Source organism: Arachis hypogaea, chromosome 9, assembly GCF_003086295.3.
Source record: "Arachis hypogaea cultivar Tifrunner chromosome 9, arahy.Tifrunner.gnm2.J5K5, whole genome shotgun sequence".
Classification (NCBI taxonomy): domain Eukaryota; kingdom Viridiplantae; phylum Streptophyta; class Magnoliopsida; order Fabales; family Fabaceae; genus Arachis; species Arachis hypogaea.
In genome coordinates this window covers 21,739,393-21,754,183 of record NC_092044.1, presented here as the reverse complement: position 1 = coordinate 21,754,183, position 14,791 = coordinate 21,739,393, and the positions used below count along the sequence as shown (strand labels likewise).

At 39.3% G+C, this 14,791-nt stretch overlaps 1 protein-coding gene across 1 annotated transcript; it reads right to left on the bottom strand.

Annotated features, from left to right (window-relative positions):
* Positions 1-1,507: 1,507 nt before the first annotated feature.
* Positions 1,508-5,882, bottom strand: LOC112710679 (uncharacterized). The gene is made up of 4 exons (XM_025763027.3): positions 5,176-5,882; positions 3,957-4,230; positions 3,383-3,543; positions 1,508-1,900 (listed from the first exon to the last, which is right to left on the bottom strand). The coding sequence occupies exons 3-4, from the start codon at positions 3,528-3,530 to the stop codon at positions 1,758-1,760; spliced, it is 291 nt and encodes a 96-aa protein (XP_025618812.1). The 5' UTR covers positions 3,531-3,543; positions 3,957-4,230; positions 5,176-5,882; the 3' UTR covers positions 1,508-1,757.
* Between the last annotated feature and the right edge of the window lie 8,909 nt (positions 5,883-14,791).

The window sequence follows — 14,791 nt, the reverse complement described above, 5'->3', positions numbered from 1 at the left end:
AATAGGAATATCTGTTTGTTAACAGTTAAGTACAGTAATTAATTTTTTTATTAACTTATAAAAACTTAGATGAGCAGAACACGCTGAAGTTTTAAAGCTTTTGATGCACATGACTTATTTAACAACTTTGAAATAGCATTATATAAGTAATCATGGTATTTGGTTTAAATTAGCTCCAAAGGTACTTCAATTAATTTTTTAAACTATTAGTGTAATAAGGTAATAAGTATGAAATGAGATTTTTTTTTTCCCCCGAAAGAAAAATATGAAATGAGAATAAATATAAATATAAGCAACACATTTTTTTTCGCAAGACTATTTTTAATTTGAAGTTAGTTTATATAAATTTTCTTAGTTTATATAAGTATCAAACTATCAAAATTAAAACTATACATCAGTAGCCGAAGAATTGTTTTTATTGGAAAATTTAGAAGGTGATGGACGGCACCATGTTTTTAAGGCCTGATTGCCTGTGTTTTTGTCAACTTCATTTTCCATTATTTTAGCTTCTGTTGTCATTTTCACACATATTTCTATTGTTAATTTTGGAGAAACTGTAACGCAAACACCGATACAATCAGCTTTCACAGCAATATTCTATAATGAGGTCGATGTTACGTTTGGAAGACTATTATCTTCCGAAATAATTTTAAAATTCTTGATAGATACAAACACCGGATACCTAATAGCAACCTAAAGAATGATTTGTAGTGCACCCTCTTAGTTACACCGTGTGCTTTCGAAGATTCAAATCTACTTTTATAACTACATATATGTATTATCTGTTTTTTTTTTGGGTATTTGTATTATCTGTTTTAAGTGCAACAAGTTTCTACCCATAGAATCCTCCATTAAATAAGATAATCAGCATATAATCAGACCAAAAAGGAAATTGCTGACTTTCTTGATCTTGCTGTTGGGGTTTTTTCTTTCTTTTATGAGGCCCAAGAAATTTTTAAGGTGATGGACAGCACCATGTTTTTAAGGCCCCCATTACCTGCGTTGTTGCCAACTTCATTTTCCAATTAGAAAAGTCTAAGAAGCTAGCAACTTTTGTATTTTTTGGCCAGCACTTAACCATCAAAAGAAAAGTAAGTGATTTCTCACCATTGAATGTAATCTCACACCATTAAAAACACTATTGATGGCTAATTGATGGTTGCAAAATACCAAAGTTGCTGATCTTCTAGCATTCCTCTCCCAATTATTTTAGCTTTTGCTGTCATTTCCACACATATTTTCATTGTCAATTTTGGAGACTGTAAGGCATTAGGCATACACCGATATACCCAGCATTCACAGCAATAAGCACTTGAGCAGCTAGGAAAAATGGAGTATAAAGATAAACTAATGTCATTACTCGTATAACTAGATTGAAACTCTTAACTAAGATAATCAGCATATAATCAGACCAAAAAGGAAATTGCTGACTTTCTTCATGATCTTTATAGTCAGCATATAATCGAATATCTTAAGTGTTAGTTTTGAGAAAAAAGATTATTAGACATGGTAAGTAACTAGCTTAATTTACTCCTTGTGATGTTATGAAGTGACCTTCATTGGTTATACGATAAAATTCAAAGGGCATACAATAAAACTTACAAATGCAATAAAACGGTAACCTGATCCACTAAGTAGATGCTAAAAGAGTTACTGGTGTGGTGTGATTCACTGTTGCTAGTCCATCATTAAAGCATCCAAAATATATCATTTTTTTTCTGCTTTCTATGTAATAAGAGAGAGAGGAACAGCCAGTACTACTTTTTGTTGTCATAAGCAGCGATATTCTGGGGTTCACACTCGGGACTAAATAAACGAACCAGCAAAGCTGTGCTTGCGCTTGTAGTTACAGCACCACAAGCTGCCCAACGAAGACTCCTGGGAATTGTAATTCGAGGGCCTGCAGTGATAATGATGCAAAATTTAATTACTAGTTGTAGTGGAACTGTGGAAGGACTCAAAAAAGTTGAAAACATTTGCACCCAAAGCTATTTGAAAAATTCATAAGACCATTTTAGAGTGAAACCAGATATATGAAACACATTTACTTTCTTTTCTACAGCTTTATTTTCTTTTTCTCATATTCTATTTAAGGGGTAATTTGCGAGTTGGGATTTTGGAGAGGAGAAGGAAGTGGTTTGTAGTGTAGAATTTCAAAGTATAACACTACAAACCCTCCTTCCCCTCCCTTTCCCTCTAAAACCAACTTACAAAAAACTCATGGCGAACAAGAAAACAAAAAGTGTGACAAATGAAAAATAGTGGCTATTCCCAGTGCAATGTTCACAGATAACAATACAGACTAGCTTCTACCAAAAGAGCAGACAAAAAATCTGCAAAAGTCATATTGGCTCACATTAATAAGTGGATTTCCTATTTCTAATTAGACAAGAAAAAGATCCATACATTGTCTATTTGCTTTAATATCATCATCCAAGGAAGATCAAATGACTATTCTTGGTTTTGGTAAATAGAAAAAAGGCCAAAAAAAGAAGCAAGGGCTCAAAGTTGTAACCATTTCAAGAAGCCAAATAAATCACAGGAAAGGAAACATGGAAAAACATCAAACAGAAGAGTTTGCTGAGATTCAAGTGGGACAATGTCACTACTCTTCTGTAATAGTGCCAATGGGCCTGAATTGGCTTGACCGCTTAAGGATTTGGTGAAGGGTTAGCTACAGATTGGAGGGGTTATATGGGGCTAGCATCAGGAAAAAGTCTTAAGTCAAGCATGGTTCTACCTAATCCATGATTAGGATTCGTCTCTCCCCATTCTTCTATCTTGATCCCAATTTTTTGACTAATTGCAAGTATGGTTGAAGAATCAAAGGGTTAAATGTAGTGAACCTGTTATGTTACCATAATCTTACACTTTACATTGATACTGCTACAAGAGTGTATTGAACCTGTTACATTACTATAATCTTCTGAAAAACATTCAGTGATACTGCTAGCATTACATTGTTTATTCATTTCCCATTTCTATATTAGTAATTCTGGACCGAGGTAAGTAGAGCTAAGCATATCTCCCTGTAACCAAGTATTCAGAGTTATATTCTTCCCATTATTTACTAGAATGATGATCTTTTATTGTTTCCTGGTCCACTAGTGATACTGTTAACTATGGGTCATTAAGGGCTCAGGCGAATACATACATAAAGTACCGAATAACACACATTAAAAAATGATAAAAAAAAAAAACATGTATTATGTTTATAAATGAGTGAACTTTTGAAATTTGCTTGTGAAAGACATTCATAAATGCAAGGAAGCAGAAACTATACCATTATGATAAATGTAGCATTTCACCAAACACTTAGAAGGCATGTGAAAAATAATAAGATGCACAGATATAAACAAGGGAACAAAAGAAAAAAACAAACCATAGTGCAATCGGCACAGGACCCAAAATCCTAAGGCTCCACCAACACTGTATATCCCTGCAGTGTGTCTCATCAACCTGGAGCAAGGTTTTGCATCAGACCTCATCAGCTCACCATCGGAAAATCCCAAGAAACGCCTCAGCGACATCTTATTACTTTAGCTGACACAATTCATTAGCACCATATTAGAAGAATGAATGATTATTCAATCTAGCTACTGGTTCACTGGATCAATGGTTCAACCGTAGTACAAAAATTAGCAAGAACTGAACAATTATTAGCAAAAAGTTAACAAATCAACAAGAACAGTAACAGCAACAATCACTAACAAATCAACAAGAACCATAACAGCAATAACTACAAGAATTGAACAATTATTAGCAAAATCTTTAAGTAATCAATAATAATAACAGAAAATAAATTCAATCACTACAAGAAATGAACATCTATGCAACAACATAGCAATTAACAACAAGAATCAGCAACAAGAAGAACAACTAACAGAGGCTGAAGAAGAACAATCAGTGAGGAGATACTGAAGAGCTGAATCGAGGAACAGAGTGGCGCACTATACCTGAACGCCGGAAGGGATGGAACTGCAGGCGAGTCGTGCTGAAGGAGACGGCAACGAGACGCAGAAGACGACGGCAGAGCTCGCGGAGTGGCGGACAGAGGAACTCGCAGCTTCAATCTCTGGGAGAGGAAGGGCACGCACCGTCGGAGATGAGGGAGACTATCACGGCGGAGCAGAAAGGACGGCGGCGTCTGGAGAAGAACTGGACGCTGGTGGCTGCCGCAGAATGGGACGGTGTTGGCCTGCTGGGAGTGTGGCGGACTGGAGGTGGCGCCTGGACAACGGAGAGGAAATTAGAAGACTGAAAATGAGAAAGAGCTTATTCTATACGAAAAAAATCTAAAAGCTTTAAAAAAAAATCACATCTTTATTAAAGATCTAAAACTAAATTGTCTAATTTTTAAATTGAAGTTTTCATAAAACTAAATTATTTAATAAAATAATAAGGTTGCGAGAACAGATCAATAAATCGGTAGAATGACTAATTTAATGATTCAGTGATTCAATCGAAATTCAATTAATTTAATTAAATAATAAATAAAATTATTAAAAATTTAATATATAATTTTAAATATTTAAATTTAATCATTTTAAATCTAATAAAATTTAAATTTTTATTATTTTATATAATAAATTGTTCATAATTTATCATTAAAAAATTTAACATAAAAATTAAAAAAAAAATCAAACCACATAATATTCTACCACCAAAAAAACATCATTGTGAATTTGAGACAGCATTGTCTTGCTATTATTAATCACTTTGTAATTGTTCTATCTTCATTCTTCATACAGCAAAAAAAAAATTAACCATTAACAAAATTAACTCAAGAACTTCAGAGAATCAATAACTCACAGTAAGTAAAAATTAAAAAAAATTAGTATTATACTATTATTAACTCACCAATTCAGAATCACATTAAGTCATAAAATTCACTCAAACCGAAGAAAAATAAATTAAATCCAACAATTCAAAATCACAAAATCAGAATTATTAACAAATTAAATCACATAATGAGCTAAAACAAGTAAAAATAAATTGAAACCACCAACTTAAAATCACAAGATTAGAATTATTAACAAATCACAAAATCAGCTCAAAGCAAACAAAAATAAATTAGATCCAACCACTCAGAATCACAGAATTAGAATTATTAACAAATTTAATAACAGAATCAACCCAAAACAAGCAAAAATAAATTGAAGCAGTAGTTCTTACCGGCGACGAGAGAGAAAGGAAGTGAGCTTGGACAGAGAGAGAGCTCGAACAGGAAAGTGAGCTCGAATGGAGAGACAGAGAGCTCGAAGGGACGAGGACTGACGGACCCAGCAACCTTATTCGACGGCGACGCCACGAGCTCGACCCAGATCTCGTTCGACGGCGAGGAGAAGACGAACGGTGAGAAGTGGGCCGAGTAGACCTTTCCACAGGCAACAGTGGCAACCACGGCGAGGAGAAGGGTTCGGCGACCTCCTTTGCTGTTTGGGTGATGAGCTTTGGATGGTGGGTGGTGGGCTGGTGGCTGTTCGAGAAGGGTATTAGGGTTTCTTCACTTTTTGTTCCCTCGCTTGAGAATCCGTGTGAGTGAGAGAGGGGGGGGGGGGGACGGGGACCTGGGTGCCTGGGTTAGCTCTTCTTTCTCTTCTTCTTCTTCATTTTTTTTTTACCAAAACAACGAACCAGAGAGCCTCCAAAAACCGAATAATTTTCGATTTGGCCGATTTTTTGCTGGTTTTTTTTGTCAGACAATTTTTTAAATGAATTTAAATCCTCTAAATTTTAAATTTTTATTTTAAAAAATAAAATTAAATCTCTTATTATTAAATATTTTTTTTATATATTTTTTTAATTCTATTTATAAAATAAATGATAATAAATTATATTTTATTTTTTAAAATAAATTTTAAAATTTAGATGATCCAAATCCTCTTTAAATCAATCAGCCTGACTTGAGAACTGGTTTTTGATTAATCAAGTCGAATCGATTGATTCGATTTAATTTTTAGAACCATAATAAAAAGTTACAAATTAATATAATAATTAAAATTTGTGAATATTCTTTGATATAGATTAAAATGTGTGAAATTAAAATGTATTACTGAATGACTAGAGGCTTGGGCCCATATTTGAATTGTATCAGAGTCCATAAAAAAATAGAATGGTGGTTGGTATGGCTTGTGGCTTGGGTCATGCCACACTTCATGATCAGGACATGATCAGGATTGAGCGGATTATTTTGGAAGGATAATTCATGACCAAAAATAAAGGGAAGGGTCCGTGATGGAACTCAAGCATAACCACTCCATGATCGAGCGAGATATGTACTATGTAGTAGATTTAACTGCTAAACTATGAGTTTACTTGTTTGATTTGTAGATGCGATAACGTTATTTTAATAACTAAATTTAATTAAATTGATTTAATAATTTAAAGATTAATAAAATAATTTTTAATTAAAAAAAGAAAAGACACAAGTTAAACACGCTTTAAAAAATGTCATTATTATTCTCTTTATCATCTCATAAGTACTTATGGAAGAAAAGAAAAATACTTTGTTATCTAAAAACACATATTGTATATCCTTATTTATATTATATGCATTATTGAAAAATTGGGAATAGTTTTATCCATAGAAAAATATCTTAAAACTATCTCCTAGAAATAGGAAGGGTTTTCAAACTTTAGTTTTCGAACTTCTCAACATTTTATTAGTTTTGAACTCTATATATCATCTTGTAATTTGATCTAATAATAGTTTCTATTCTTAACAAGGTTTAAGAAAAGAATATTTAAGATTAATAGGTTATTGAAGAATCAATCTGAGTCATTATTATTAGTCACCAAAAAAAATCTGAGTCATTATTGAAGATAGAAATGAGCCAATTTGAGTCACTGTTTAACTTTGAGAAAACTTAAGAAAATAATATCTAAAAGTTCTTTAGATTGGATTGCGGTATAATCTAAATTAAGACTTAACCTGAGAAACCTTAGTGCAAAATATAAGTACTTGTACACTTGTTCAATTAGTGAAACTCTCAAATTTTCTTGGAGAATAAATATAAACATTTTGAAATGAACTATTACATATTGATATGTACTTTTTTTGAACTCTTATCTCTTTTATTTTGAGTATAACATTTATATTCTATTAAAAAATTTTCTTTTGATAGGTTTCAACTTTTGTAGATATTTGTAAAGTGCTATCAAATTGTTCTGAAGTTTATTAAGAACTTAAAAGTCTTTCGTGTAAATTTGAGTATTTCATAAATACTTATAAACCTCTTATTTCATTGTCTTGTAAATAGTAACATTATAACTTGTTTACTACATGAAAAGGTTCTCTTAAGCTATATGCTAACATACTTTGTTGCATACAAGTTCAAAGATTTGAAGAACATGTATACTTCATTTGTTTTAAAAAAAAATGTTCATGCACGAATCAACCACTTCTCCTACACCTTTTACTAAATTCAGAACTTGAGACAATAATTAGATCTGTGTTAAGACATGTGAAATCATGATGATGATGGTGTTCATACCCTGACCCAATAATAAAGGCCCAGGTCCAAACGAAAGGCCTAGTCCAAAGGATTGAGTCTTGCTGAGCACCGACCTTCGTACTGAGAAGTCGGTCTTGACTACGATTCGCTCTAAAGAAGTCGGGACGGAGAATAGTTGGCAGATCAACATCAATCCAAACAAGTAACTGCCCCTAAGATCTCTCTAACCACTTCCAGGAGCCATATCTTAACCTCCCTAAGATAAAGGGACGGTTATCACCCTAAAAGGGTGGCACTACTTCAGCGGTGGTTATTGGCTCACCACTATAAATACACTGACACTCTTCAGGTATCTCTAAGTCCAATACTCTCTAGACCTGCTCACACCCTTGCTAACTTAGGCATCGGAGTGTCTTTGCAGGTACCACCCCCATCTCCTCGTACAAACAAGTCGGACGGAGCCTCCCGAGTTGCATATCCATTCGGAATCCTCCTCCTTCACACATTTGGGCCAACCAACGCCATCCAGCCCATCAATCTCCGGTTACCCACCATAACATTGGCGCCGTTGCCGGGGACCCGAGAGATCAACCAGTGATGGCGGACAGATTCCCTGAGGAAGGACATGTGGAGACAGATTCTGAACAAGAGAATCAGGAAACTGGAAACAATAACCCAGATATGGCCCTCCACCAGGGAATCAGCGACCATCACAGGGAAGGCACCTCTGGAGTAAAAAATCCAAAGGTAAATTCCTCAGAAGGCCGCGAATCAGGAAAGGATGAACCATCCCATGCAACCGAACTCATGGGATTGGTCCACGTCCACCAAAACCGTTTGGAGCAGTTAGAACAAGAACGGGAGCGACAAAGGGGGATTGAAAAGAACCTAAAAGAGGAGACGGAGCGACGGAAAGAGTTAGAAAGAAAACTCTTGAAGTTGGAATCCTCCCTCAAAGGTCGAAACTCCCGCGACGAGCGTGAAGAAACACCCTTAGGAGGGGAGGATCCCTTCAGCGAGGATATAATGAGGGCAAAAGTTCCGAGGAACTTCAAAAGCCCGGACATGAACTCCTATGACGGAACCACGGATCCGAAGCATCACCTAAGCAATTTCAAAAGTCGGATGTACCTGGCTGATGCTTCTGACGCAACACGCTGCAAAGCCTTCCCGACCACTCTGTCAAAGGCAGCAATGAAGTGGTTCGAGGGCCTCCCTCCAAGGTCAATCACCAGCTTTGAAGACCTATCAAGGAAGTTCTTGATGAGGTTCTCTATCCAGAAAGACAAAGTGAAACATGCACCAAGCCTCCTAGGAGTAAAACAGGAGGTCGGAGAGTCCCTACGAGCCTATATGGAAAGGTTCAACAAAGCATGTTTGGAGATTCAAGACCTGCCCACCGAGGCAGTAATAATGGGGTTAGTCAATGGGCTTAGAGAAGGTCCCTTCTCGCAGTCCATATCCAAAAGACACCCCATCTCCTTGAGTGATGTGCAGGAAAGAGCCGAAAAGTACATCAACATGGAGGAAAATGCCAAGCTGAGAGACCTAAGTTGGCGACCTGGGCACCCCCTCAATAAAAGAGAGGGAGAGGGAGACCAAGAAGAAGGAAGAACTCGGTCTCGACAGGCCAAGGAAGTACCACTCTTATACTCCTCTAAAAGTTTCAATAGTGGACGTGTACAGAGAAATTTGCAACACTGAAAGGCTGCCACCCCCCAGACCCATCAAAAATAAAAAGGGGGAAGCCGCAGCGATTACTGTGAGTACCATAAAATATATGGTCACTCCACGAACGACTGTTACGACCTTAAAAATGTGATAGAAAAGCTGGCTAGAGAAGGTCGGCTTGATAGATATCTCATAGAAAGGTCGGACAGTCATGGGAAAAGGAAGCGAGATGATATCGACAGAAGAGACCCACCACCGCCGACTCCTGAGAGACATATCCATATGATCTCAGGGGGGTTCGCTAGAGGGGGACTCACAAAATCCTCTCGCAAAAGACACCTCAAAAGAGTCTACCAGGTTGGAGAAGAGTCACCCAACCTCCCTACCATTTCATTCACAAAAGAAGATGGGCAAGGAATAATCCCTGGACACGATGATCCAGTAGTAATAACTATGATCCTGGCAAATGCCCATCTCCACAGAACCCTAGTGGACCAAGGAAGCTCGGCGGACATCCTTTTTAAGCCCGCTTTTGACAAGCTAGGGTTGGATGAGAAAGAATTAAGAGCCTACCCCGACACCCTATACGGATTGGGGGACACGCCAATAAAACCACTGGGATTTTTGCCCCTCCACACCACTTTTGGAAAAGGGGAGAAATCAAAGACTCTGAGTATAGACTTCATAGTCATCGATGTCGGGTCAGCATACAATGCTTTAATCGGCAGAGCTACCCTTAATCGACTCGAAGCAGTGGTATCCACTCCCCACCTCTGCATGAAATTCCCGACCTCAGCGGGAATAGCAACGGTGAGGGGAGATCAGAAATTGGCAAGGAAATGCTACAATGAAAGCCTAAATCTGAGGGGAAAGGGCAGAGAAGTTCACACAATAGAGCTCGGAGGTGCAAGGGCCAGAGAAGAGCTGCGACCACAACCGGGAGGAAAGACGGAGGAGATACAGGTCGGCAAAGAGGAAGGAAAAAATACTCACATAGGAGCCAACCTAGGGGAAACCCTAAAACAAGGGTTGACTAAGCTCCTAAGAGATAACTCCGATCTCTTCGCCTGGAAGGCCTCCGACATGCCCGGGATAAATCCTGAGCTCATGTCACACAAGCTCTCGGTCTACCCGGGATTTCGACCTATTCAACAGAGAAGACGCAAAATCGGCCCTGAACGAGCTCTCATAGTGGAAGAGCAAGTACAGGCACTTTTAGAAGCTGGCTTCATCAGAGAAGTCAAGTACCCAACATGGCTAGCTAATGTAGTGCTAGTTAAGAAACAAAATGGTAAATGGAGAATGTGCGTTGACTATACTGACCTAAATAAGGCATGTCCCAAGGACCCTTATCCACTGCCAAGCATTGATACCCTAGTAGACTCTAGCTCGGGGTATCAATACTTATCGTTCATGGACGCCTATTCGGGATATAATCAAATCCCAATGTATCAGCCAGACCAAGAGAAGACATCATTCATCACACCCAGAGCTGATTTCTGCTACGTGGTCATGCCATTCGGATTGAAGAATGCGGGAGCCACATATCAAAGGTTGATGAATAAAGTGTTTTCTTCTCACCTCGGGAATCTAATGGAAGTATATGTCGACGACATGCTGGTAAAGACCAAGAAAGAAGTCGACCTCTTGTCCGACCTTTCACAAGTCTTTGACACCATAAGGCTGCACGGGATGAGATTAAATCCCGCAAAGTGCGCCTTCGCGATGGAGGTAGAAAAATTTCTAGGATTTATGCTAACACAAAGAGGGATCGAAACCAATCCTGATAAATGTAGAGCCATCCTAGAGATGAAAAGCCCGACTTGTTTGAGGGAAGTCCAGCAGCTGAATGGCCGACTTGCAGCCCTCTCCAGATTTTTGGCAGGATCGGCACTAAAATCCCTTCCTCTGTTCTTCTTATTGAGAAAGGGATGTCAGTTTGAATGGACTCCTGAATGCGAGGAGGCGTTCCAGGAGTTCAAAAAGTTTTTAAGCCAGCCTCCTATTCTGACTCGACCAGTATCTGGAAAAGACCTCGTCCTGTACTTATCCGTAGCGGACAAAGCTGTTTCATTAGCCCTGATAAGAGAAGACGAGGTCGGACAACATCCAGTTTATTTCATCAGTAAAGTTCTACAGGGCCCTGAGCTGAGGTAACACAAACTAGAGAAGTTCACCTACTCCTTAATAATAGCCTCGCGAAGGCTACGACCTTACTTTCAGGCCCACACAATAAGAGTCTGTACGAACCAACCCATGAAGCAAATCCTCCAAAAAACGGATGTTGCAGGGAGAATGGTTCAATGGGCAATAGAGCTCTCCGAGTTCGACTTAAGATATGAAACTCGGACAGCGATTAAAGCCCAATGCCTCGCCGACTTCGTTGCAGAATACGCAGGGGATCAGGAGGAAAAACCAACTACATGGGAACTCTATGTAGATGGATCCTCCAATAAAACAGGAAGCGGTGTAGGCATAATATTGGTAGATGAAAGAGGAACCTAGATAGAGGTTTCCCTAAAATTTGAATTTCCAGCTTCAAATAATCAGGCAGAATATGAAGCCTTGATTGCTGGATTGAAGTTGGCAGAAGAAGTCGGTGCTACAAAGGTGATGATATACAGCGACTCACAAGTGGTGACCTCCCAGATAAGTGGAGAGTATCAGGCAAAGGACCCAAACATGAAGAGGTACTTAGAGAAAACCCTGGAGCACCTTGGGCGCTTTGCAGAAACCGAGGTCAAACACATAACTCGGGATCTAAATAACAGAGCGGACGCACTATCCAAGTTAGCAAGTACCAAACCGGGAGGGAACAACAGAAGCCTGATCCAAGAAACCCTCCAGGAACCCTCAGTAGTAAAAGCAGAAGACAGACAAGAAGTACTTGAGGTAGTCGGTTTAAACCTCGGATGGATGAGCCCCTTGGTCGAATACATGAAATTCGACATCCTTCCTAAAGAGGAGAAAGAGGCAAAAAAGATCTGAAAGGAAGCACAACACTACACCCTGGTAAGAAATATTCTCTACAGAAGGGGGATATCAACACCATTATTAAAGTGTGTACCAACCTCAAGAACTGCCGAGGTATTAGAGGAAGTACATAGTGGGATCTGCAGAAACCATCTCGGAGCAAAGTCACTAGCCAGGAAAGTAATCCGAGCTGGATTCTACTGGCCGACTTTGCAGAAAGATGCCACGAAGTTCGTGAAAAAGTGTCAACCATGTCAGATGCATGCAAATTTCCACGTGGCTCCACTAGAAGAGCTCATCAGTATCAGTTCTCCATGGCCCTTTGCAAAATGGGGAATGGATTTATTAGGTCCTTTTCCCCAAGCACCAGGACAAGTTAAATACCTGATCGTGGGAATAGATTACTTCACAAAGTGGATAGAAGCAGAACCATTGGCCACCATCACTGCTCAAAGAAGTCGGAGGTTTCTCTACAGAAATATCATCACAAGATATGGGATACCTTATTCCATTACTACAGACAATGGAACCCAGTTCACCGACTCTACCTTTAGAAGCCTAGTAGCCAGTATGAAAATCAAGCACCAGTTCACCTCGGTGGAACACCCGCAAGCCAATGGGCAAGCCGAGGCAGCCAACAAAATCATACTGGCAGGGCTAAAGAAAAGGTTACAAGATGCAAAAGGAGCCTGGGCAGAAGAGCTCCCACAAGTGCTATGGGCTTACAGGACGACCACCCCAATCCGCCACGGGAGAAACACCCTTCCGACTAGTTTATGGCGTAGAAGCCATGATACCAATAGAAGTCAACGAACAAAGCCCAAGAGTGATTCTCCATGACGAGATCGGAAACATACAGGGGCACAAAGAAGAGCTCGACCTACTTCCCGAAGTACGAGAACAAGCCCAGATAAGAGAAGCAGCGCTGAAACAAAGGATGACTACAAGGTACAACAAAAAAGTCATTCGAAGAACATTTGCCCCGAACGACTTGGTCCTGATCAGAAACGACATTGGAGTCAACAAATCGGGGGAAGGAAAGCTCGCTGCAAATTGGAAGGGACCATACAAAGTCACTGAGGTCTTAGGAAAAGGTTATTACAAAGTGACCGACCTGAACGGCACTGAGTTCCCAAGGTCGTGGCATGCTTGTAATATGAAAAGGTACTACAGCTAAAAGCGAACTCTACTCCCTGATGTACTCTTTTCCCAACTTCATGATTTTTTCCCAAAAATAAAAGGGTTTTTTCTGGAGATGGGTTTTTAACGAGGCATCATAGTAGAAGCTAAGGGAAAATAGGCTATTAAAAACCCTTAGTAGCAGGAAGATACCTCCCCCAATCAATAAAAGATCTTTTTTCATTTACAATATCTCTTATCAACTCCTTTCTATTTTCTAAGTCTTTCTACGAAACGCGCCGACTTAAACTCGACAAAACGTGAAAATCCCATGAACCGATCTAGACGGTTGTCAGGATAAAACGACGAGGTACAAGTCGGTGTAAAGAGGTTATATGAGTTGATCGTAAAAAACTCGGAAACAATCCGACTCATAAGTCGAAATGAAAACCCGAGTAGAGAAGCTCGGAAACACTTCGACCCATAAATCGGAGTGAAGAACCGAGTAGAAGAGAAACGCATCGCAAAAATAACCTAAGTCATAAGAACTCAATAAAGCAAAGTTGAGTATGAGGAATAACAAAAAAGAGATTAAAAAACCTGGGAAAAAGTTTAAAGGCTGTCCTAAAATCCTTAAACAAAAAGGCTCAGAAAAACGGACAAGCCAAAGGGAAAGGTTTTCAGGAAAAAGATCAAGGGGACTTTGAAAAATCAAAATCAGAAAAACATACACGCATAAGGTAACTTAAACCCTTATCCAAAAAAGGTATTTATTTTGTTAATTTAAAACCCTTGTTAAAGGGGTATGTTTAAATATTTTGTTTACGGCCTTGAAATGCCAAAATAAATTGTTCAACAAAATACCGCCAACCAAAAGCAAATAAAAGAGTTTAAAAATGGGGGACCCACAGGCCGGGCCCCCAAATAGCCCACAAATCATTTTTTAGGAAGAGGAGTAGACAGATCACCACCACCGGAGTCAGGAGGAGCGCCACCAGGACCGCGAAGGGAGGCATCCATAGGAGATGAAGAGGAAATAGGAGGAACTGCTGAAGAACTCGGAACATCCTTTCCACGAGGAGGAGACTCAATGATCCTCTGTCCTCGAGTCTTCAACTCTGATTCAGAAACGATCACAGGGACAGGGGGATCAACTATGGCTCCATCAATAACAACTTTTGTCAGGATGTAAAGGAGAAAGATCCAAGTCGGGAGCAATAACTCTGACTTGCTCCAGGAAGATCCTCCAAGACTCCTCGGCGCCATCAGCAATAGAGTCCTCCAACTCATCGTATGCCTTCTGAGAATTCAGCAGATCATTCTTCACAGACACAAGGTCATTGAATAAACTTTGATAGCTGGCCTGCGCTGTTTTCCTCAAATCCATCTCCATGTTGCATTGGGCTTGTAAAACCTTCCCCTTCTCCCGGAGGACATCTCTCTCCTCCCTCAGCTTGGCGACTTCCTCCTTCAGCTCCCTCTCATGCTCTTGGTATGAGCGAAGCCTTCCTTCCAGCTCCTCGACCCTCGAGGTCATCCCTAAAGAGCTGAGAGGAGCCTTCTCAAAAATA